Source organism: Ahaetulla prasina, chromosome 2 (assembly GCF_028640845.1).
Source record: "Ahaetulla prasina isolate Xishuangbanna chromosome 2, ASM2864084v1, whole genome shotgun sequence".
NCBI classification, from domain to species: Eukaryota; Metazoa; Chordata; class Lepidosauria; order Squamata; family Colubridae; genus Ahaetulla; species Ahaetulla prasina.
In genome coordinates, this window is record NC_080540.1 from 103,094,681 (window position 1) to 103,121,517 (window position 26,837).

Sequence of the window (26,837 nt, forward strand, 5' to 3'; positions counted from 1 at the left end):
CCTTTGATGTCTTATCCTGACATCTGGAGGCTATGGGGGGTCTGAATGAGGAACCACAGATTTCAGCTGAACCCTGGCAAGACTGAGTGGCTTATGAACCTGGGAACTTACCATCTTTAGTACTGGATGAGTTGTACAACCCCAGACAGATTTGGTGTACAACCTTGGGGCTCCTGCTCGGTGGCAGTTGTGGGACCTTTGCACAGCTTCATGTTGTGTGCCCCTTCCTGGACCCCAAGGCTCTACTGTCACTCATCCCTGGTCACTTCCAGAATGGATTATTCTAATGTTCTCTGGGGCTGCCCTTCAAGAGTTATCTAGAAGCGTCACCTGGTCAAGAAAGTATCAATGCAGTTATGTATACCTCTAGGATGGCACATGTTGAACATCTGCTTTGCAAGCTGCATTGGTTGCCAGTTTGCTTTTAGATGTAATTAAGATTCTAGTTTTGATTTTTAAAGTTCTACATGGCATGGGCCAGGTTATATGAGGGATTGTCTTTTCCCAATTACACTTACCCATCCCATCTGGTCCAGCAGCGAAGAAGTGGGTCCCATCTGCTAAGGACTTCCCTCTAGCGGTGTTTGGGTCTCTAAGGACTTCCCTTTAGCTTGTAGCCCCCACCTCTGGAATATCATTTCCTCTGATGTGAGATTAGATCTACTGCCTATGAAGTTCTGGAAAGCCTTAAAAACATGGTTCTTTCATTAATCCTAAGGATACCATGGCAATTCTCAATGTTTTCATATGAGGTTGTCCTGCTTTCCTGGAGTTCTTTTATGTTTTTATTCCTTTATATTTTTATGCCTTATTTTTGCTATCTATGTCTGAAGCTTTTATACTGTGATATGGTTTTAATTATTATTGTGTTTGTAAGCTGCCCAGAGCAATTTTTTTTTAATAAAATGGGAGGCTATATAAATTTGCTAAATGAAATAAATAAACCTAGTGCCTAGAAATTCTGCCTTTACTTTGCAACATTTGCCATTCTTCACTAACTTGCTCTCTGGAAAGTCAGAGCTCAGATTGCATCGATAGTTCTGGCACTTACCTTTTTTTTTTTTTAATATCCTTAATAGCATTTCAACCGCATTAAGTAATGCCACTGCAAAGTAGCTGGGTTGCATACATTCATCCGCCATCTAATGACTTTTGAAGATAGATGGATTAAAATGGATCTGCAACAATACTAGGTTAAAACATGTAGTCCTTGAAGACATGACTAATGTATATTATCAATCAGGAAATTAAAAAGGAATAGAAAATGAAACTCAGTGATCTAGAAACCTGTAAAGAATTGATGGGGGGGAAAGGTACAACTGTTTAAAATGTGATGGCGGTGGTGGGGTTGGTGCTTGTATATGCTGTACAGCAGAGGTCTTCAAATTTGGCAGCTTTAAGACTTGTGAACTTCAACTCCCAGAATTCTATTCTATGCTGGCTGGAGAATTCTGGGAGTTGAAGTCCACAAGTCTTAAAGCTGCCAAATTTGAAGACTTCTGCTGTACAGTCTTCAAAAAAAGGAATAACATTGGAACCAACTACTGACATATACCACTATACCAACATTCTAGATTTCAATTTTTAATTGTTTCAATACTCCCATCTTTCTTATTATGCTAGTGTTTGTTTGTTTTTAAATCCTTAAGATGGTAAATTCAGGTCCACGCTGAAATCCTCCATAGCTGCACTGTAAAGTTACGAAGTATAAATAAATGCATAGGGCAGGATGCTTCCCTATGCTAAAGTTATTGAAACAAAGTCTTGGTGCTGCATTCATTTTTCACCCTTGAGTCCATATGTTGGCTGAAGAAATCAGGCCTTCAGAATTAGAAGTAAGAACTTTGAATTATTTCCTTAAGTGACTGGGAAAATCAGAAAAACAATATGCCATAAAATAGATTTGTGGGAGCTTATGCTCTGGGAAATAGTGCCATCTAGTGTTCTTCCTCAATAACACCTCCAGTGTTGAGCATTCAGAGTTTGAGCAGCGTTTGAACATTGGAGGCTCTCCAAATGGAAACATTGAACCAGCATTGGGGAAAAAGGCATGATACATTAGCTTGGCTCTCCATCTCACAGCGATTCCTTTGCAAACGTGGCATTCGTTTTCCTTCCAAATTATGAACAGAATGAATTAATTTCTTCCTAACCATCCCTCCCTCCCGCATGCACTTCTCAAAATTGATTTTTCACGAATTACGGTGCACCTGGCATGGAGTAGTTCCCATCCCCCGGTTTCATACAGGGTAAATGGTGTAATCACACTCCATAGCAATTGTTAGGAAAGAGACAGATTGGTTTTCTCCAGTGTTTCCCAGTGGTACCTGTAGCACAAATGAGGTCCAGAAATCAAGGCCGATACACTTGGGAATTTCTACTAAATAACATAGATGTACAAATATTACTCTGAAAAAATAATTTCTTATCTAGATGAATGTTTTTTGATAGAGTGGTTAGAAAGATGATTTTGCTAGAATTCTAATTACTTAAAAAGAATTTTTGAGCCTGTACCGAGGGCTTCATATCATATTAGAACTTCAGGTTGCTCCAGCCTTGAATTAGAGATTCTGCTGCTTAAAAATTAACGTTGACCAATCAAGTTCCATAATTTTAATCCACTGTTTTATCCAAAAGCATGATCTTCCAGAAAGAAGAATAACTACATTATTTCCGTAGGAAAAAAAAAAAGGAAACTTAGAACTGCAGCTGAGAGATGTGGGAAATTTCAAAGAATGATGCTTCTATAATGGACATACTGATCTGTATGCTATGTGCCAGATGATGTAGTACTATATTTCAATTTCAAATATGTATGAATTGCAGAATTTTCATATGAATTTTATTTGCAATTGTTCATTTTTTTTCTTTTTACAGGTAAGGAGAAAACCTGCAACTGATTTTCATGTACACCTTTATAATGCATGTATCTCATTCTTATGTATTCTTATTCAAATACAAAGTTTATTGAAAGTACATTTCACAGAGAGCATGACATTTTAATTAACAATTTTAATATCTCATCCAACTGATTTTAAGCAATACCACCAATTCTGGCAACATGTTGTGCTAATACTCGTATTGAAAAAGTATGCGAATTACAGTATAATCCAGATTCTTTTTCTAAAATTGGACAACATTAATAGTTACTCATTTAATTAATTCTATATCCTTATTGCACTTCATTGGAAATTTAAAAAAAGAAACATTTTTACTAGATCAGTACAAATTTCCTGATGCTAATTTTATTTTGTTCTGCTAAACATTACAAAGAAAAAAATGTACAGTTTTCCTGTTTAAAAAAATGAACAAAAACCTTCTGATACTTAATTTGTTTTAAATAAGTGTATTCCAGGAATAAAAGAATGTTTTTTAACCCTAGAAACAAAATACGCAAGTAAAGATTGTTGTGCTCTAGGCTATATTATTTTAAACATGCCACATGCGAATACCCAGTTTTTAAGCAGACTGAAGTCACATGACATATATTCAAGTGATATCAACGAAGCACATCCCCTGGACCGTCGCAGAAATCTCTCTCAAAAAAACCCCAGCCCTTAAACAGATGACTGCATCATTAATCTCCTTCCTGTAGTTTCTTTAGTTGTGAACTATAATTACTAGCAATTAACTAAAGTTCACATTTCAAAAATAATTATTGCCATTATTTTACTAAGGAACCAAGGTCAGTAATTGCAGCCTATGCCTCTTGATGAAGAAATCAACCCCTTCTTAACAAAATGGGCTCCAATTGCTGAGTAGGTATGATATAATCAGATGGTTGTAAAATTGATATCTGCACTAGCAGAAATCTCTGAGATCAAAGTACAGGTAGGTGGCACAGTCTTTAGGCTGCAAAATTCCCCTTCCATTCCCCATCACACACAGACTACTTCTTGCCACACCACTTCTGTTTAAAGGCAACTGATTTTTGATATTTTTCATGTATGCCACTCATATTAGAGTATGACATGGACTGGAAAGTGCAAACTTTCTGGATGTAGCCTAAACAGGCAGTACAAAATCTAGAGCTGTATGAGGAGACATAGAAGTCTTTAAAAACAGCAACCAAGCTTATAAACAATTTTGTCTTGGAGACAGGTTTCTCTCAATTCAGGAAATCTTTTCCATATTTGTTAGAAGAACCACCAGCAGAACAGAATATTTAGAGAACATAATTAATACTTAAACAGGACTTCAACTAAGAGTCTCATCTTAATCTGACATGAACAATATAACCAGTTAGCTAATTTTCCTGTGAGTATGATTTGTGTGGAAACTTAGACTATGCTATGCTGTCCTGTTCTTTGTGTTATTCTTGAGGAACTCAAGATAAACTACCAGCTGCAAATATAATTGCTTAGGGATCTTTGTAAAGTAGGTGTTCAAATAAAACATTTATTTTTTTTCCTTTCCATTCCAAATTGAGAATCATCTGACACTAAATAAACTTCTGCTATATGGCACATTTCAATGTTTTATAATGATAATAATAATACATTATATTCTGTCTAATACATCTGGGTATTAGCTATGCTATAAGTGGTCTACTAACTGTGTGTACTATACTAGTTTGGATATATACAAAGGCCAAAGTTCATCCTGAATAGCAACTTCACTGAGTACAGAACTAGATCTAGTCATACCAGTACAAAGGTCTCCAATGTTACACATGGGAGAAGGTACATTAAATAGTAAATACCATTAATCTATGTTTTATCAGGCATGCTGGAATTCCAATGGAAACATTCAGAAAAACAATTTTCAGAATTTGTGCCAAATGAATAATTAAAATGTTTCAATCAACTTTGCATCAAGACTTTGGTTCAACATAGTATTAGACTTTCCAGGTGACTTTTAAAAAGTCACTATTTTATGATCTGTTTTCTCATGTCTTTACAGTGAGAAACAATAGCACCCTACTGCACAGAATTGTCGTACTATAGGTATAGTATATAGCAAAGCATACTGAGTAACTAGCAGAAATCAAGTAGGAAATCGATTAAAAATGCTATAAATACATGTTTTGCCCATGTTTTTTAAAAACTGCTGTATAGCACCTCCTTTGGGAATAAAAAATAAAATAAAACAACGCATTCTGAAAATAGTATTTAGCCAGTGTTTTTTATGTATTTAACAGACTATCTCAGGAATCTGAGAATTATGAAATATGAGAACATGATCTTATAATATGTATTATTCATTTCTGGGAAAACATAATAGATAAGACCACAGAAATGTATGATGAAAAGTATAAATTCAAGATCTCGAGGTTTTGCAGAACTTGGCCAATGTCACCAGTTACGCATTAGTGCACAACGACTGTAAGCCATTATAAATTCATAAGATATTCCTGTCCATTGCGGCTGGATGCAAAGCTGATTAAAATGTTAATCAAGAAAGCATTTTCTTAAACTAGGAGTATTAACATGGGTTTTTTTTGGCTTTGTATGTGCAGGGCATGCTCATAATTGCCATCTTCATGATGCATCACACACGGGGAGGTAGTATTGTCCTGACAGGAGTATGCCTTGCTCAACGTTTGGATAGGCTTCAAGACTTGACTTACAAGATCACTTATAGCAGATATTCTCATTGCTTATTTTATGGCTTAGTGCCATGGTTCCTAAACAGTGCACCAAGGCATCCCAGAGCATTGCAGTGAATTCACAGGGCATCATGGGGTATTTTGCTACCCAATTAATAACTTGATATTTTATTACTTAAGAAACAACACCATGGGATTATTTACTAATTAAAAACTGACCCAGGTGCCATAGTACTGGTTAGTCTTCAACTTACAACCACAATTGAGCCCAAAATTTAGATTGCTAAGTGAGACATTTGCTAAAGAGTTTTGCCTCATTTCTTGTCACATTGTTAAGTGAATCACTGCAGTTGTTAAATGAGTAACAAGCCAGTTAATCTGGCTTTCCCATTGACTTTGCTGGTCAGAAGGTTGCAAAAGGGGATCACATGACCCAGGACACTTCAACTGTCATAAATATGAATCAGTTGCCAAGCATCCGAATTTTGATCATGTGACCTTGGCGATGCTGCAATGGTCGTAAGTATGAAAAGCATAAGTCCCCTTTTTCAATGCTCTTGCAACGTTGGTCACTAAACGAGCGGTTGCAAGTCGAGGACTACCTATAAAAGTAGTCCTCGACTTATGACCACAATTGAGCCCAAAATTTCCATGGCTAAGCAAGACAGTTGTTAAATGTGTTTTGCCCATTTTACAAGCTGTCTTGCCACAGTTAGGCGAATCACTATAGTTGTTAAGTTAGCAACATGGTTGTTAAGTGAATCTGGCTTCCCCATTGACTTTGCTTGTCAGAAGGTCACAAAAAGTTCACACATAGCCCTAGGACATTGCAACCATAAATAGGAAGCAATTGCAAAGTGTCCGAATTTTGATCATGTGACAAAAATCATATCAGAAGTGTGAAAAACAGTCATAAGTTGCTTTTTTTCCAGCATGGTTGTAACTTCGAGCAATCCCTAATGAATGGTTGTAAATTGATGACTACCTGTACATGATTTGGGAACTAGTAGAAGCACTGTGAAAAAAATTACTGAGACACTAAAAGATGCTGTGAATCAAGAAAGTTTGGGAATCTCTGGCTTAGTGACCTTATTTCATTTTAGTAAACTGAGGACCTTCTAAATAGAATTTTATCCGCGCAGAGTTTGTCCAATTTCATAGAGTTTTTTATGTTAGAAGTGCAGGAGTCAAATAATAAATAAACAATGACAATGGCTTCAAATTTCTGCAGCACCGAAATCTTTCACTCTCACCTATCATAAATTATTCCCCCATTCAAACATTAGATAAGTGAAATAAGAAAATCTAAGATCGATATATCACGGGGATACCACAAAGTTAACTCTTTGGGAGTCTGAGGAAGTAATCTGATAGATAATTGTCACCTGAATTGTATTTACACGTGTAATAGCGGAAATGAATGTGTTATTTACTTTTAGTGGGGGGAAAAATAAGGTAGGTTGTAAATTTAAGATAACACTGTCTGATTTCCTTGAAGTTGTTACACTTTCCAAAGGAATTAAAAATTTGACTGATAAGTAATTCTTAATGTAAACCATTTTGAATATTTGCAGCTGAATTGGACAATTGTCAGAATTTTCAACCATAATTATGAAAATTTCCTCATGATACTTAAATAATCTCAGTGTTCAAAATTATACAAAAATTGAAAGAATGCATCAGGATTGCATTGTTTCAACTAAGTAGACTCAATTAAAATAAGTTCATCTAGCTATAATTGAAGGACAAATCACCCTATTTGTCTTCTATAAATCATAATCCTTTGTTAAAATATACCCGATCCAATTCAGGACTCATTTCTTTGATCTTAGCTTGTAATTCTGGCTCCAGACGTGTTACAGACATGGAACTAGGAAGAAAAAAAATAATAAAGACATATTATCCATGCTCAAGAAGTCTTAATCCATTTGTTTACTGTATATCATATTCCCCAGGAAATATCTCAAATTTTATAATCTTTAAAATATGGCATAGTAGTTACTTGTTTTCCAAATAGCTTCTCTTCAATATTATAAGCATGAATTACAGAAAAGGTATTTCATATGCTATTTTGCTAAGTTATCTTCATATAATTTTATATGATATGGCATCTTAATGTACCAGACAGAACAGACCATTATGTTTTCCCTGGTATATGAAAGCTGAGCTAGCAGATCATGTATTATGCTAAGCCTTTAAAATGTATTTCTTAGATATTTGTCTCCCCTTCTACAAATAGAAGTTATTAGAACTGACATGAGAGATATTTGTGTTCTGAGGTTGAACAGAGTCAATCTTTAGGGTTTTTTTGGTTTGGTTTGGTATTTGACCAAATTGATTTTTCTCACAACCTCCAATTCCTCTCTCAAGGTTATGAAAATGTATAGAATTTGGAATGGGTGAGGAAAAGCTTGCTTCACCTGATAGCTGAAAAAGAAAAGGAAGGGAAAAAGGGATTTTCTTCTGAATCTCCATTCTGGTATAAACAAAGGGACATCCCAGAAGCATGAAGTCTCCTTCTCTACGACACAAAAGCAGCACAGTGGAGAATGGTTTTATTTACGGGAGGAGCCCCTCTAAGTGCAGAAAGGGTGGCCTTCAGATTGCATGCAGTCAGGCAGAAAAATCGGCTGCAGCTGGTGACACCAATTTTTATCTCCTGTTTTGCCATTATGAACAGCTTGTGCTCCTCCAGTTCCCACCCTAATTTCTTTCTCCTAATTCTTCCCTCCTGCTGAGGCTTTCACCAATTTTCTTTCGTACTGAAAATGTCTCCGCTGTCTTTCCTCCTCAAACTGATCTACCCTTTCATTATTCTTCCTCTGACTGTAGCTGGCACTCTATCTCTCCTTGATGCTATTCCTCCTGGAAGGTATTTTGCCATATTTTTCTCTATTGGCTGCATTTTCCATTTTTCCAGTCATTTTTTTTCTTCATAATTCTCTGATATGCCTTTCTTTCTAATGTGCTTTTTTCCATTTTTTTCTCTGCATCTGACTCTTCCCAAGCCTTTTTACGTCTGCATGCTATCTATACTTTCTCCCCAATTCATCCTAATAGCTTTCTTCCTCCTTTCCTAGATTTTTAATTCTATTTTTTCCCCATTTTACTTCCTAACCTTACTGCCCGTTCTAGTTTGTTGTGTTATGACATGTTCTGTTTCAAAAGAAAAGAAAAATTGCAGCATGTTTTCTATCAGTACAGTAGCTGGAACTATGGCACTCAGTGTCACAGCACCATCTACTGGTGAAAAAAAGCTGCAATTTTAAAACACTATTTCAAAAACTACTCAGCTAGTGTACTGTTACTATTATATATACAACAATGTGAAATCACAGCTGCCAGTTCTTTAGCCTTCAGGTTCTTCATAGAGGGAATTCTTTCCAAGAACCTAGGATGTCATAATGTATCAACACAGTATATTTATTTTTAAACAAATGTATATGGCTGCCCAACTCAGACTTACAACATTGAACTTCCATAACATGCCATGATAGGCATCCAATACAACCAGACTTGCCACTTTATCAGCTCCTTAGCAGTCTGGGAGGCCTAGGCCTGCTGACAGAACTCTCTTTAGGAGCCTCTAGAAAAAGTGTGGAAGCCAATATATCTCGGGAGTGATAATATTCCATAGTGTATCTACTTCCCTGCTGGGCAAGGTAGATGTAACTGGGGAGAGGTGGTCCTTCAAATAACCCAGCCCCCTAGTCATGTAGGGTTTAAAGGTGATACACCAGCACCTTGACTGCACCTGGAAGCAAATCGGCAACCAATGCAGTTCCCGCAAATGAGATGCAATTTAGGCTTGTGCAAAACTGTGTGAGCCACTGGATTTTGAACTTTTTGAAACTTGAACATTCTGAAATTTTCAAAATGTAGTTTTTAAAATTTTTAAATGTTTATTTCTAAATTACTCTAATTTTAATGTTTCATATTATTGATATTATACACTACCTACAGCCCTTCTTCAAACCTTCTTCAAAGGAGTTGGGCAGTTAAGAAATATGAAGAATGAATGAACAGACAAACAAACAAACAAACAAATAAAAGCTGTGCAAACCTAACTCCCTTCTAGTACTGATGATGTTATCTAGTTGGGTAATAAAATGTCTGCAAGAAAACAACCAAGTTCAGAGCACCAAGTTTCCCACAGTTCAATCCCGAACTCCAAGTATTCTCTTCTATTGGAAGTCTCTATGGATGATATTGCCGGAATAGCTCAGGCTGTAAGGAGCCTGTTATTAGAACACAGTAGCCTGCAATTACTGCATGTTCAAGCCCGGCCCAAGGTTGACTCAGCCTTCCATCCTTTATAAGGTAGGTAAAATGAGGACCCAGATTGTTGGGGGGGCAATAAGTTGACTTTGTAAATATACAAATAGAATGAGACTATTGCCTTACACACTGTAAGCCGCCCTGAGTCTTCGGAGAAGGGCGGGATATAAATGTAAACAAAAAAAAATATTGCTGGCCTTCCTAGCTAAAATTAAGGTAAAGTTTATGACATATGATATATAAAATTAGGATATGAAAATAACCTCTGGAAAAGCTATGGTAGAGCAAACATTATTCTTCTTTTTCTTGCATTCAGATTATAAAAGATAACTTATGGAATGTCTCTTTGTCATGCCTAGAGAAATGGAGGAAGATATGAGGGCCAGAACAAAAGGCAGATATGCTACTGGAGTAACAAAATGGAGAACAAACAAAGGTTTATTATAAAGTTATGGTATAAAGAGGAGAAATGGGAAAATGTGTACTTAGGATTGAAAAACATCCCTCTATGGTCTGAATTTGGGCAGGTCCTGGGGAATTAAAAGTACTTGTATTCCCCAGAGGTGAGGAACGTGACTGTAGAATGAATTGGGAGGTTTTTGGAAAGCAATAAATCTGGTTTCTCATTTTCATAGACTACATGGCATAATCTCTCTCATTATAGAAAAGTAGTAAAGAAGCAACTGTACCTTTTCTGTGGAAATAATGCACAGCACAGAGGTGTTGCGAACACTAAGCTGGAAAAGACAAAAGTTAGTATTTTTTTATCTGCTCAAGAGTTTGGATAATTTTAAGAGGAATCAACTTTAGCTTCTTGGAATAACACTTTGTCACATTAACACCCGAATAGTAATTCAAATGTCACAAGAACTGGTTACTTAAATGTAGCAGTTCATTTCCATCTCTGAATTCACACTCATGGGTTATTTATTTGCCTGTGCAATAATCTGTACAGAATGGTTTGTGGAGGGGGCCAAGCACTCTTCCTGAGGTTGCAGAAAGATGGCACCAAGTGGGGTGGCAGGTCAGTTTGTGGGAAATCCTTCATGTGATGCTTGCGATTCACACACGTGGATTAATAAGTAGCTTATTATCTGGAGGAAAGTCTGTTTTCATAAAGTAATCGAAGAAAAAAAAAACTGTTTTTCCAGGAACCAAGCAGAATCCATCTGAAAGGCTGATTGTCAGAGACCAGAGATGGATATGAGAAGACACTAAATAGGGTTGATATGAACACTTCTTGAGAACTGTAACAAACAGTTACTACACAACATCTATGAGATAGTCAGTTGAGGTACTCAAACTTTTCTTCACCACAGACACCCTTTAAATACTTTTTGTGGTCATGGACCATGTCCATGGACCCCCAAGGCTTAAGTCAAGATTTAAATCAACATTTCTTCAAGCCTTTGTGGACCCCCTGTGGTGACATCGTGGCCTCCCCAGGGGTCTGCGGATGACAGGTTGAAAACCACTGGTCTGAAATGTACTTTTATTCCCTATGCTTCTTCAAGAAGCAGCATGGCCTGAATTAACTCCCCCGATTTATATTCTCACTACTCTCCGAGGCAGATTTAGGTAATGCAGGACCTAGGCGAAAGTCATTTCTTATGGCATCTAGATTTCTGACCATAAGTGGAGGGATGTTACATTCATGGCTGCCTTTTTTCTTTTTTCTTTGCATGCTGGGGCCTCAAAACATGTGTAAAAGGGAAGGCCTTGGACTCTAGTGTTGCACTGCCTATCTTGTAGATTTTGACCCCTTGCTGTGGACACTGTGATGTGCTGTTTCCTCTGCTTTTCAAATATCTTCAGCCCAAATATCTTCATGAAGTCAAACATACATTTAAGTTCCCTTCATGGTTTTGGTCATGTGCTCAGTAGCTGGTTTAGTAAACGCTCTTTGCATTGCTTTCTTGATATGGTTTGCCTTAAAATCTTCCTCAATGTAACAAAGTCAAGGATTAAACCGGTCAAATGACACAAAAGTGAACATCAGCATGAGAAGTATGAACAGGTCACCTCTGAAATTTTTACTCACCAGAAACCCACTAATCCTACTTGAATGGGGGCACTCATCCATGGGAACCTCTGCGTTAAAACAAAGAAGCACAATGATAGGTTCGTTCTGAATTTATGTACAGAATTATTGGATACAAAACTTCGAACAATACAAAAAATATAGGAAGAATGAAGGCTTAACTGAGTATATTTTATTATGAATGAAGGCAAATATATTGGATCTTGCAATATTTTATTACATTTGATCCAACAAACATTCCGGATGTTGCAACTATAGCCTCCTAGATGCTTCTGAATTCTAGCTTGCAACATGGCAATTGTTTTTTTATAAAATTTCAAAAAAAAAAAAAGCACTATCATTATTTTTATAGGTATAAAACACAGGTAATTCTCATTTAACAGCCGCAATTGGACCAACAACTCTGTTGTGAACTGAAGCAGTCGCTAAATGAAAAAAAAAATCACATGACTACACCTATGCTTTCCTTTTCCTCATTCTGCTGCTCTGGAATGATGACTTCATTGCTGGGATAAATAGCAAGAAGGAAATGAATGTTTGTATTTACATTTACAAGAGATTTACAAGAAGGTAGGAGGAAGGTTTATAAGAGAGTAAACAGGCACCCAATGGAGAGCACGCATGACCTCCATGGGGTAGTGAGACCCTTTTTGGATAGTCCATGTCAGGCACCTAATGAATCCTGGAGCAGATTCAAAGGTAATTTTCCAGCCTTCTGGTGGGCAGCTCTGTTTGATGCCTGATGAGCAGCTGATCATTGGAGGTGAATGAGGCTGTAGGTATTACTACCCTTGAGTTGTTTCTTGGGGCTAGTCCCAGTGGACACCTTAGTTCACTAAGGCTTTCTCAGAAATGAACATCCAGAAATTATTCAGGAACACTGGTGGAGGAAAAAAGAAGAAGTAAAAATTATCAAGCTTGGGTACATGCTGCATTTTGTTGATAAAGATGATGAAGCATGCTTATTTTTCCTCCTTTACTGCATCCACGGGGTGTTATTCAGCATTCTTTTTTAAGATTACCAACTCCTTATTGAGGGAGGTCTTGAGATTCCTCCACCTGATCTACAACTCATCTGTATAACATCTTGCTGACAAAATGCAGGGGTAAGGTATCATAAGTATGTTGATAATGCTTAATGGTATATTGCTACCCAGGATCTAATGGAGATGCCACTGATGTAGTGATGCCTGGTGCTTGGAGGCAGAGAATTATCACAATTATTTCATACATTTGGTTCCAGTGTCCAATTTCTATAACTGTTTTTGCCAACATTTCAACAGAATCTGCTTTCTTGTAATTTAAATCCATTCTTCTGTGTCCTGCATTCTGGACTTCTTTATATTTTATATAACATCCTATCAGGTATTTGAAGACAGCTATAATATTCCTCCTCAATCATCTTTACTCAAGGTATTACTTTATATTTCTTCAGAAGGCGTAAACTTTGCATGAATAATGTTTACATTTTTCAGACATTAAATGTGAAACATAACATAACATAACATAACAACAGAGTTGGAAGGGACCTTGGAGGCCTTCTAGTCCAACCCCCTGCCTAGGCAGGAACCCTACACCATCTCAGTCAGATGGTTATCCAACATTTTCTTAAAAATTTCCAGTGTTGGAGCATTCACAACTTCTGCAGGCAAGTCGTTCCACTTATTAATTGTTCTAACTGTCAAGAAATTTCTCCTTAGTTCTAAGTTGCTTCTTTCTTTGATCAGTTTCCACCCATTGCTTCTTGTTCTACCCTCAGGTGCTTTGGAGAACAGCCAACATGTAGGAATCCCTATACCTTCTGGATAATATAAGAATCCAAGGGAAAAAAGTCAACTTCATTTAACTTTACAATTTTTCTTGTTGCTAAAGAAGCAACAAGGAAAACAAAAAAAGCATAGTGGGTCCCAGATTAGAGTCCAGCAGGGGAAAATGAATGTCAGGAATTATATACTCTGATTTTACCATATAGATAAGTTCCTTAATGCTTTTGTTTTAGAAATATTTCAAAGAAAGCCCCCAAAATATGAATCACATGCATTCATTTCCTATGTAGAGAATGTAGGGAACTAGTCTGACTAGGTGGCTCAGTGGCTAAGACACTGAGCTTGTCGATCAGAAAGGTCGGCAGTTCAGCGGTTCGAATCCCTCGTACAGGTCTCCTGCGTGAGCAGTGGGTTGGACTAGATGACCTTCCAACTCTGTTACTGTGAAGTCTTCAAACTCATCCCCCCAAAAAAGTTAATAATCAATAGATGTATCTTACTTCTAAGATTAAATTTATGTTTAATTAAACTATTCAGGCAACTTAAAAACAAATACAGTTTCTGATCTAAATGACAATAATATGGTATTGTCTACCCCTTACATTAGGTGATCCATCTGTCATTTTGCTGAAATTTATATTTGGTATAATTTATACCCAATAAGGTTCACAATGATGAAACTAATAATTGCATGAAGAATTGCGAGAGTTCTTCAAGTCACAAGGGGAAAGATGTTATTTCTGTGATTGTGGTTCTAGAAATTCATTTTAATACATAATCCTTGCCTTTTTTTCAAAGGACGAACAGTTTTTCCGGGGTTAATAATTAGGTAATGGAAAAGTATTAAATAAGACTGCAATGCTTTAATGAACTGGCTTGTTAATGGTAGATACAAGTAATGAGCTTGCACAAGCAGCTTGTTAAAAAGGGGCAATCTGTTGCTCAATGGATTTGGAACTGATCAATATCAAGTCTTATGATTAACTAACTGAAGACTAATAATTCACCTGAACTTACAGTCAATGGACAAGGGAAGAGGACCAAAAAATCATAAAGAGAGTTAAGAGTGTGTCAAAAAACATGGAACAGTCACTAATGGGTTCCTTCAAATGTAAAAGCTGCTAAATTAGAATGCCTAATTAAATTCCACAATAAGGAATGAAGTCTTAGCTGGGCATGATAATATCCTCTTTTTATTATTTCTTACAGCACACATTTGTGTTATCTTCTAATAACTAGAAACGTAAAAATTATGGACATTGTGAACCTGGAAACAAAAGGCAAAGTTTGGCAGCTTTTCTGAAGGTAGAAACATTAACATTGAAATGAGTTACTGTATTCATGTATTTATTTTCTGACAATAATAAATAAGATCATATTTTACAGCTATTTATGGAAATTTTAAAATGCTTTGTTTAAAACATTTATTGATAAGCCTTATTAATATTTTTTTTACACTGAGTCTATATTCATTTTTTCCAGAAACTTAGGACTTGAGTTAATGTATCCAAAGTAAGATAATTCTTGCAAAAAACACTCATTCAGCAGAATGGATTCATAATTATGACTATTTGTCTCATTATCCTAAAAATAGTCATAAAATCGAATCCCCTCAAGTGGGTATCTCAGGTTATAATGGAAATCCAACTGCGATCATACTTTGAAGACTATGTATTGATGGTTTATTATAAAAGGCAGAAGCTATTTATCACTTTGATATCATCCTTGTTAATTCTATCAGTAGTTATTATATCTGTTGTCATCAGTTTGGTCTTCTTTATATACTTCTTTATATCCCTCCTATATTTTCACAGTGTTCCTTGGTTTTTATTACTAGCCTTGAAGGTCCTTTACAGGTATTAATCACCAGCATACTTACATAATTATGGTAAGCATCCTATATAATAATGTTTGGGAATTAAACATTAATTAATGGGGAATGCATTTCTGAAAGGCTATTTTGTAATATTTCAGACACTTATCATCTACTATTTTATTGTTTTATGTTGGTTTCATAGTTATTGACCAGACCAGACTACAGACCAGTTGCTTTAACATCTGTAGTCATGAAAACCTTTGAAAGGCTAGTGCTTTCCTACCTGAAAACCATCACGGATCCGCTGTTAGACCCTTGCAATTTGCATACCGAGCAAATAGACCAACAGATGATGCTGTTAATATGGCTCTGCACTACATCCTACAACATCTTGAGTCTCCAAAGACCTATGCAAGGGTCCTTTTTGTAGACTTTAGTTCAGCATTCAATACCATCATTCCAGACATTCTTCTAACTAAGCTAAACCAGCTACAGGTACCGGAACAGACTTGTAAGTGGATCACAAGCTTCCTAACAAACAGGAAGCAGCAGGTGAAGCTAAGCAAGATCACATCAAATACCTGTACAATTAGCACAGGGCCCCCCCAAGGCTGTGTGCTCTCCCACTTCTCTTCTCTCTGTATACCAATGACTGCATCTCCAATGATCCATCTGTTAAGCTACTGAAGTTCGCAGATGACACAACAGTGATTGGTCTCATTCGAGACAATGACGAATCCGCATATAGACGAGAGGTCGAACGACTAGCCTTGTGGTGCAACCAAAACAATCTGGAACTGAACACACTCAAAACCGTAGAAATGGTGGTAGACTTTAGGAGAAACCCTTCCATACTTCCACCTCTCACAATACTTGACAACACAGTATCAACAGTAGAAACCTTCAAATTTCTGGGTTCTATCATATCGCAAGATCTCAAATGGACAGCTAACATCAAAACATCATTAAAAAAGGACAACAAAGAATGTTCTTTCTGCGCCAACTCAGTAAGCTCAAACTGCCCAAGGAGCTGCTGATCCAATTCTACAGAGGAATTATTGAGTCTGTCATTTGCACCTCTATAACTGTCTGGTTCGGTTCTGCAACCCAACAAGAAAAACACAGACTTCAGAGGATAATTAGAACTGCAGAAAAAATAATTGCTACCAACCTGCCTTCCATTGAGGACCTGTATACTGCACGAATCAAGAAGAGGGCCGTGAAAATATTTGCAGATCCCTCGCATCCTGGACATAAACTGTTTCAACTCCTACCCTCAAAACGACGCTATAGAGCACTGCACACCAGAACAACTAGACACAAGAACAGTTTTTCCCAAGGCCATCACTCTGCTAAACAAATAATTCCTCAACACTGTCAGACTATTTACTGAATCTGCACTACTATTAATTGTTTCATAGTTCCCATCACCAATCTCTTTCCACTTATGACTGTATGACTATAACTTGTTGCTGGCAATCCTTATGATTTATATTGATATATTGACCATCAATTGTGTTGTAAATGTCGTACCTTGATGAACGTATCTTTTCTTTTATGTACACTGAGAGCATATGCACCAAGACAAATTCCTTGTGTGTCTAATCACACTTGGCCAATAAATTCTATTCTATTCTATTCTATTCTATTCTATTCTATTCTATTCTATTCTATTCTATTCTATTCTATTCTATTCTATTCTATTCTATTGGTTATATGAATCACTCACAATTATTTAAGATGGGTAGCCATATAAATCTTTTAAATAAAATAAAATAAAGTGGATCAGGAAATAAATCTTTTTGGGAACATAGGCTTACCTTTAAAAATGCCTTCTTTTCCAAAGTATTCATTATGAATGGGGGAATGGCTAAAAGACAGTAAACAAAAGTTTTGTGCTTTATAATTTCATGCTATGCTTTAGGAATAAAAATATTTTGACACATGACTTAGAAGTTAAACATTTCTTAAAACTTTAGATAGACAGAAGAGAACAGAACCCTTAGCAAATCCTTAGAGCAACTTCCAAAAGCATAATCCCTAGAATTTACTAACAGTAACCTATTGTTAGTAAATCTTGCTCTCTCTTCCTTCCTTTCTCTCTCCCTCTCTCCCTCCCCCCCCTCTGTCTCTCTCTGTGTGTGTGTGTGTGTGTGTGTGTGTGTGCGTGCACAAGTATGGTTACAACTACAGGACTAAGAGTGAGAAAACCTAGTCTTCCTTTATGCATGGATGCTATCTAGATGACTTTGGGCCAATCATTCTTCTCAGTTCTATACTGAATAGTTAAAAAATATCCATCTACCATTCTTAACTAGACTAGCATGGTAGATGATGGTCCATATCTTTCAGTGAACATATCTTCCTCTTGCGTCTGATTGATTTGGGCTAAACAAATATAAAAAATTGAGTTCCAAAATTTTTCTGGATGTCTGGGGATGAGTTGTGTTTGGACCCCTCGTAAGTTTTTTATTGTTGGCTTTTATGTTTCTTATGGGTGCTTTTTTTAGGTCTTTTATGTTTTATTATTGTTGATGAGTTGTCCAGGTTTTTGCTGCATAAGATGGATGACACCTATCCTGCGCAGACTGCACTGGCTACCTGTGGCCTTCGGGTGCGCTTCAAGGTGTTGGTGAACGTCTTTAAAGCGCTCCATGGCATAGGGCCGGGTTACTTACGGGACCGCCTGCTGCTACCGAATACCTCTCACCGACCGTGCGCTCTCACAGAGGGACTCCTCAGGGTGCCGTCGGTAGCGACAGTGTCGTCTGGCGACACCCAGGGAAGGGCCTTCTCTGTGGGGCTCCAGCCCTCTGGAACGAACTCCCCCCAGGACTTCGTCAACTTCCGGACCTCCGAACCTTTCGCCGCGAGCTTAAAACCCACTTATTCATCTGCGCTGGACTGGGTTAGTGTTTTAAGTTTATGGGTTTTAATGGGTTTTAGTCCTAAATTTTAATCGTGGCCAATTTAATAAGTTTTTTAACTGTATTTTAATTGTATTTATAGTGTACTGTGTTTTTTACTTGGCTGTGAACCGCCCTGAGTCCTTCGGGAGAAGGGCGGTATACAAATTTAAATAATAAATAAATAATAAATAAATAAATATGTAGAGAATGTAGGGAACTAATCTGACTAGGTGGCTCAGTGGCTAAGACACTGAGCTTGTCGATCAGAAAGGTCGGCAGTTCAGCGGTTCGAATCCCTCGTACAGGTCTCCTGCGTGAGCAGTGGGTTGGACTAGATGACCTTCCAACTCTGTTACTGTGAAGTCTTCAAACTCATCCCCCCAAAAAAGTTAATAATCAATAGATGTATCTTACTTCTAAGATTAAATTTATGTTTAATTAAACTATTCAGGCAACTTAAAAACAAATACAGTTTCTGATCTAAATGACAATAATATGGTATTGTCTACCCCTTACATTAGGTGATCCATCTGTCATTTTGCTGAAATTTATATTTGGTATAATTTATACCCAATAAGGTTCACAATGATGAAACTAATAATTGCATGAAGAATTGCGAGAGTTCTTCAAGTCACAAGGGGAAAGATGTTATTTCTGTGATTGTGGTTCTAGAAATTCATTTTAATACATAATCCTTGCCTTCTTTTCAAAGGACGAACAGTTTTTCCGGGGTTAATAATTAGGTAATGGAAAAGTATTAAATAAGACTGCAATGCTTTAATGAACTGGCTTGTTAATGGTAGATACAAGTAATGAGCTTGCACAAGCAGCTTGTTAAAAAGGGGCAATCTGTTGCTCAATGGATTTGGAACTGATCAATATCAAGTCTTATGATTAACTAACTGAAGACTAATAATTCATCTGAACTTACAGTCAATGGACAAGGGAAGAGGACCAAAAAATCATAAAGAGAGTTAAGAGTGTGTCAAAAGACATGGAACAGTCACTAATGGGTTCCTTCAAATGTAAAAGCTGCTAAATTAGAATGCCTAATTAAATTCCACAATAAGGAATGAAGTCTTAGCTGGGCATGATAATATCCTCTTTTTATTATTTCTTACAGCACACATTTGTGTTATCTTCTAATAACTAGAAACGTAAAAATTATGGACATTGTGAACCTGGAAACAAAAGGCAAAGTTTGGCAGCTTTTCTGAAGGTAGAAATACTTCAGGTATTTAGCATTAACATTGAAATGAGTTACTGTATTCATGTATTTATTTTCTGACAATAATAAATAAGATCATATTTTACAGCTATTTATGGAAATTTTAAAATGCTTTGTTTAAAACATTTATTGATAAGCCTTATTAATATTTTTTTTACACTGAATCTATATTCATTTTTTCCAGAAACTTAGGACTTGAGTTAATGTATCCAAAGTAAGATAATTCTTGCAAAAAACACTCATTCAGCAGAATGGATTCATAATTATGACTATTTGACTCATTATCCTAAAAACAGTCATAAAATCGAATCCCCGCAAGTGGGTATCTCAGGTTATAATGGAAATCCAACTGCGATCATACTTTGAAGACTATGTATTGATGGTTTATTATAAAAGGCAGAAGCTATTTATCACTTTGATATCATCCTTGTTAATTCTATCAGTAGTTATTATATCTGTTGTCATCAGTTTGGTCTTCTTTATATACTTCTTTATATCCCTCCTATATTTTCACAGTGTTCCTTGGTTTTTATTACTAGCCTTGAAGGTCCTTTACAGGTATTAATCACCAGCATACTTACATAATTATGGTAAGCATCCTATATAATAATGTTTGGGAATTAAACATTAATTAATGGGGAATGCATTTCTGAAAGGCTATTTTGTAATATTTCAGACACTTATCATCTACTATTTTATTGTTTTATGTTGGTTTCATAGTTATTGACCAGACCAGACTACAGACCAGTTGCTTTAACATCTGTAGTCATGAAAACCTTTGAAAGGCTAGTGCTTTCCTACCTGAAAACCATCACGGATCCGCTGTTAGACCTCTTGCAATTTGCATACCGAGCAAATAGATCAACAGATGATGCTGTTAATATGGCTCTGCACTACATCCTACAACATCTTGAGTCTCCAAAGACCTATGCAAGGGTCCTTTTTGTAGACTTTAGTTCAGCATTCAATACCATCATTCCAGACATTCTTCTAACTAAGCTAAACCAGCTACAGGTACCGGAACAGACTTGTAAGTGGATCACAAGCTTCCTAACAAACAGGAAGCAGCAGGTGAAGCTAAGCAAGATCACATCAAATACCTGTACAATTAGCACAGGGGCCCCCCAAGGCTGTATGCTCTCCCCACTTCTCTTCTCTCTGTATACCAATGACTGCATCTCCAATGATCCATCTGTTAAGCTACTGAAGTTCGCAGATGACACAACAGTGATTGGTCTCATTCGAGACAATGACGAATCCGCATATAGACGAGAGGTCGAACGACTAGCCTTGTGGTGCAACCAAAACAATCTGGAACTGAACACACTCAAAACCGTAGAAATGGTGGTAGACTTTAGGAGAAACCCTTCCATACTTCCACCTCTCACAATACTTGACAACACAGTATCAACAGTAGAAACCTTCAAATTTCTGGGTTCTATCATATCGCAAGATCTCAAATGGACAGCTAACATCAAAAACATCATTAAAAAAGGACAACAAAGAATGTTCTTTCTGCCAACTCAGTAAGCTCAAACTGCCCAAGGAGCTGCTGATCCAATTCTACAGAGGAATTATTGAGTCTGTCATTTGCACCTCTATAACTGTCTGGTTCGGTTCTGCAACCCAACAAGAAAAACACAGACTTCAGAGGATAATTAGAACTGCAGAAAAAATAATTGCTACCAACCTGCCTTCCATTGAGGACCTGTATACTGCACGAATCAAGAAGAGGGCCGTGAAAATATTTACAGATCCCTCACATCCTGGACATAAACTGTTTCAACCCCTACCCTCAAAACGACGCTATAGAGCACTGCACACCAGAACAACTAGACACAAGAACAGTTTTTTCCCGAAGGCCATCACTCTGCTAAACAAATAATTCCATCAACACTGTCAGACTATTTACTGAATCTGCACTACTATTAATCGTTTCATAGTTCCCATCACCAATCTCTTTCCACTTATGACTGTATGACTATAACTTGTTGCTGGCAATCCTTATGATTTATATTGATATATTGACCATCAATTGTGTTGTAAATGTCGTACCTTGATGAACATATCTTTTCTTTTATGTACACTGAGAGCATATGCACCAAGACAAATTCCTTGTGTGTCCAATCACACTTGGCCAATAAATTCTATTCTATTCTATTCTATTCTATTCTATTCTATTCTATTCTATTCTATTCTATTCTATTGGTTATATGAATCACTCACAATTATTTAAGATGGGTAGCCATATAAATCTTTTAAATAAAATAAAATAAAGTGGATCAGGAAATAAATCTTTTTGGGAACATAGGCTTACCTTTAAAAATGCCTTCTTTTCCAAAGTATTCATTATGAATGGGGGAATGGCTAAAAGACAGTAAACAAAAGTTTTGTGCTTAATAATTTCATGCTATGCTTTAGGAATAAAAATATTTTGACACATGACTTAGAAGTTAAACATTTCTTAAAACTTTAGATAGACAGAAGAGAACAGAACCCTTAGCAAATCCTTAGAGCAACTTCCAAAAGCATAATCCCTAGAATTTACTAACAGTAACCTATTGTTAGTAAATCTTGCTCTCTCTTCCTTCCTTTCTCTCTCCCTCTCTCCCTCCCTCTCTCTCTCTCTCTCTCTCTGTGTGTGTGTGTGTGTGTGTGCGCGCGTGCACAAGTATGGTTACAACTACAGGACTAAGAGTGAGAAAACCTAGTCTTCCTTTATGCATGGATGCTATCTAGATGACTTTGGGCCAATCATTCTTCTCAGTTCTATACTGAATAGTTAAAAAATATCCATCTACCATTCTTAACTAGACTAGCATGGTAGATGATGGTCCATATCTTTCAGTGAACATATCTTCCTCTTGCGTCTGATTGATTTGGGCTAAACAAATATAAAAAATTGAGTTCCAAAATTTTTCTGGATGTCTGGGGATGAGTTGTGTTTGGACCCCTCGTAAGTTTTTTATTGTTGGCTTTTATGTTTCTTATGGGTGCTTTTTTTAGGTCTTTTATGTTTTATTATTGTTGATGAGTTGTCCAGGTTTTTGCTGCATAAGATGGATGCCTATAATGATCTTTTAAATAAATAACTCACATATAGAGAGAAAAATATGTTTTTGCAAATAAATATGCACTCTATATACTTGTGGATGTGCTGAGAATGTTAGATTTCAAAATACACTCAAAACTGGGTTTGGATTATCTGCGACTATATATGACAATACTTTTTAAAATTACACATACATACTTTGGGTAAAAGCTAAACCAAAATTCCATGAAAACTATGTCACTCAAACATAAGCCAATTGTGAATATTTAAAATGGAATCTATCTAGAAATTACTATTTATCGGTAAAAGATATGAAAACAAATAAAGTCTTTAGAATACATTGAAAAAAATATATGAAAATTTTGAGTTGCCTTATCTGTGGGTGGTGCATTTTCAATGGTGTTTTGATTATAAATCTGAAGGTTTGCAGAGGGGCTCATCCACAAGTATATGTGGCTTAAAGAAATGAAAGATAGAGGATAGCAATGCAGAAGATTCTTATTGAATTAAAAGGCTGGAAATTAAACAGACTTTTAGGAATATTAGACTACCAGCTAGAGTATTTCACATTCCATATATAGGTGTAGATAGATAGATAGATAGATAGATAGATAGATAGATAGATAGATAGATAGATAGATAAATAGATAGATAGATGATAGATAATGTATGCATGTGCAAATAAACATATATGTATGGTGTACCAAGTCAGCCCACAAAGACAATTTACATAAAAATTACAATAAATATTTGAATTGAGCAACAGTTTCTTCTAACTTCTGAAAATTTTAATCTCTAATACATTCAAATATTGTTGTAGGAGTTGATCTCTTTTCAAATGTTCTTTCAAAATGAAAAACTGCATAGGTTTCTTCAAGGCTTTAATAAGCCTCTTTTGTAAATTTAATACAGAGACATGAACTTGGTATTCTCTTGGTTTATTTGCATTTCCTCTTTAATTTTTTAAAATTCAGCCAGCTTCCTTTGGATATCCAGTAAAGTGAAAATACTAGTGACAGGACAGGCAGATGTCATGAATAAGTACTCTTATTCATGACATCTGCTTGTCCTGTCACTAGTATTTTCACTTTCACCTTTCTCTTTCCCATAAGCCATACTTTTTAAACCCAATATTTCTGATTCTATTATTTCTTCATCAAGCAAGATTTGTTTCACATCTGTCATTCTTTCAATAACATCCTTTAAACATAGCCTATCCTTAGAAGCAGACATCATTACTGATCCTGTTGATATTGTGGCTACTATTTTCTGGCCCCATTCTTCAAAGTTCTTTTTTAATATTTCAAATGTCAAAGTGCTTTGTGTTGTTTTATAAATCCCAATCTTAATCTTAAAGATTTAATCTTAAAGTGCAAGATTAAAAGCACTGATTTTTGATACATCATAATGAAATACACATGTACACATGCTTCTTACAAAAGCTCTCTACAGCCTTAGGGCTGGTAAAGGAGCTAGAGTGACTGCTATTGAGCTATTAATTACTTTCCTCAGGGAAGTACAACAGTATCAGGAGTACTGTAGTTCTAATTTTTAAGAATTGTTGGAAGAATGTCAGCATTTAAACTTAATGCAAGTTGGGACACACCCATTCCTGGAGCAGCCATGAGGATCCTTGAAATCACAACTTGCACAATGGCCTGTTGAGCAGCTTTGGATGATTCACCCAGTCTGTTTCCATTTTCGTCTGTAATGGGAATACCATACTTTAGTTCCCTGTTGGGTTTTTAAAAAGGAAAAAGAAAAAAGAAGAACTGAGAAGATCATTGCTTCATTCTTAAAGGACTCCAAATGCTTACACCCATGTCCTTTCAAGGTTCAAGTCATCATTTCTGAACTTTTCGTGATCCTTCCATATACAGTATTGTGTGATGTTTAATAGGATCCATATACCAAGGGTCTCCAACCTTGGCAGCTTTAAGACTTGTGGACTTCAACTCCCAGAGTTCCTTAGCCAGCTTTGCAAAGCAAAGCTGGCTGAGGAGCTCTGGGAGCTGAAGTTCACAAGTCTTAAAGTTGCCAAGATTGGAGACCCCTGCCATATAAGATATGCAGAATGACTATTCACATGATGGCATAATACTATCATGACATAAATCAATTCTCTTTTCTTTGTCCATTGCAATATTGCACAGATGGATTTTAGATATACAGGTAATCCTTGACTTACAACAGTTCATTTAATGACTGTTCAGAATTACAGCAGCCCTGAAAAAAGTGACTTATGACTTTTTTTCACATGACTGTTGCAGCATTCCCATGGTCGCGTGATCGAAATTCAGACACTTGGCAACTGACACATATTTATGATGGTTGCAGTGCCTCAGGGTTGTGGAATTACCTTTTGAGAATTCTGACAAGCAAAGTAAATGGGAAACTAGATTCACATAACAACTGTGTTACTAAGTTAACAACTGCAGTAATTCACTGTGGCAAGAAAGGTCGCAAATGGGGCAAAATTCACATCAACAGAAATTTTGGGCTCAATTTTGGTCATTAAGCTGAAGACTACCTGTAGTCAATAAGACAAATTCAATAAATTGAAAATCAGTTCCTCAAATTTCAATAGCAGAACTAACAGCTAATTAATATGCCAACCCATATATGACACTGCATAATTAACAATTAAAGAGCAATAACAATAGAAACATTTGAAATTAAAACCAACAGAATTAGCATGAAATAATAGTTGAGAACAAAGACAGACAGACAGACAGACAGACAGACAGACAGACACACACACACACACACACACACACACACACACACACAGGGTTTACCCAAACTATCAGGAGCCCAGTCTAGATGGGAAAAAAACCCAGCTTTTTTAATTGCCTTGCAAAGTGCCACGAGTGTCTTTTAGATATTATGTTCTACCCTTATTGTTTTTTGTTTATGTGAAGTTGCTTTGGTAATACCCCATTCACAACTTCTGACATGCAGCAGTTCCTTGCAAACAGGTACATTCCTGGATTGATTGCTGCTGGTAGTTCTAAATGACAAGAATGTTTCAGAAGACCATCCTGACTTCCAAAGCTTGAAAAAACAAACATCTGTTTTGTAAGCAGCTTGGAGAGTTAATGTAACTCTCACAGAAAGTGAAATTAAGTATTAGATAGAGACAAACATTTCAAAATTCTTTTTCGTTTAACTTAAAAATGAGATATTTCATATGAAATACACGTTTAATGTGTGTGTTTATATTGGAGAATCAGGCAGTTATGGTAACTTCTGCCAAGAAACCCTGAAGGTCACATGCTACGGTTTATCTTACCTTTGCCTCATTAATGGAATATTAATACAATTTGCAGCAGCTACAGCAGCAAAAGGAACAAAACGTCCTATAAGTGGTGAAACATGCTGTGGAAAGAGAAGAGAGGGTCACCTGAATATGGCTAACGCTGGTTAATTTTTTTTATTTAAGAATTTTGACTTTATTCTTAAGCCATGAAGAACAGCAGCGAAAAGTCTAATGGTAATATTTTATGATCAGCTGTCTGAAGAATGTGGATCAAAATAAAAAAGAATATGCTGTAACAGTGTCTCTTAATAATGTATATATATTTTTCCTTACGAGAAATTAAGGATAGTTTCCCCCCACTGCATTTTTCTGAAAATGCACTATCATTAACCAAGAAAGCAGAACTTGTTTTCTTTCACTTAAGCAACAGTGAACAGTTACTGTAACTTCAGTAAGTTTCTCTTCCAAGAAAGAACCGGCAGCAACCTTGTGACCGATTTTAGAATTATGCTACTTTGGTCTGTCAATGAGTCACAATTTACTCAGTATTCTTTTTTTTCTTGCAGGAGAGATCTTTTTTTCCTCTACGATTCATGAAGTGGGCAGCAAAGATCCAGTCCCCTGTGTAGATCATGAGGATTTTCTACAGGGCAATTTGAAGGAGGATTTCAAAGAATGCCAACTCCAGTCAGAATTTATGGGCGTCAGCTGCTTACGCATTTTCAGTACAAATTGTATTCTCTAAGACAGGGGTGTCAAATTCAACTTCACTGAGGGCCGCGTCAGTGTTGTATTTGACCTTGGGGACCGGGGTAAGTGTGGTAGGGTAGGCATGACATCACTTGTGTTTGGGCACCTGTGGCGGTTTTGAGCTCCATTTTCATTTTCCTGGAAACAGTGACGGCCTCCTGTAACTCTCTGACCGCAAAAAAGGAGCTCG

At 36.5% G+C, this 26,837-nt stretch overlaps 1 protein-coding gene across 6 annotated transcripts in view; it reads right to left on the bottom strand.

Moving 5' to 3' along the window:
- Positions 1–2,934: 2,934 nt before the first annotated feature.
- SFXN1 (sideroflexin 1) overlaps positions 2,935–26,837 on the bottom strand; it is a 38,041-nt gene continuing 14,138 nt past the window's right edge. For 3 of the 6 annotated variants that reach the window (XM_058174082.1, XM_058174081.1, XM_058174083.1), the window contains exons 6-11: positions 25,931–26,016; positions 24,245–24,372; positions 17,270–17,319; positions 11,868–11,917; positions 10,516–10,563; positions 2,935–7,418 (exon numbers count right to left, since the gene is read on the bottom strand). In XM_058174082.1, coding sequence (XP_058030065.1) covers positions 7,322–7,418; positions 10,516–10,563; positions 11,868–11,917; positions 17,270–17,319; positions 24,245–24,372; positions 25,931–26,016 — 459 coding nt within the window. In that variant the 3' untranslated portion in view covers positions 2,935–7,321. Of the gene's footprint in view, positions 7,419–10,515; positions 10,564–11,867; positions 11,918–11,944; positions 12,748–17,269; positions 17,320–21,903; positions 21,954–24,244; positions 24,373–25,930; positions 26,017–26,837 lie in introns of those variants that run through there. The other 3 variants (XM_058174080.1, XM_058174085.1, XM_058174084.1) reach the window with 3 other exon arrangements.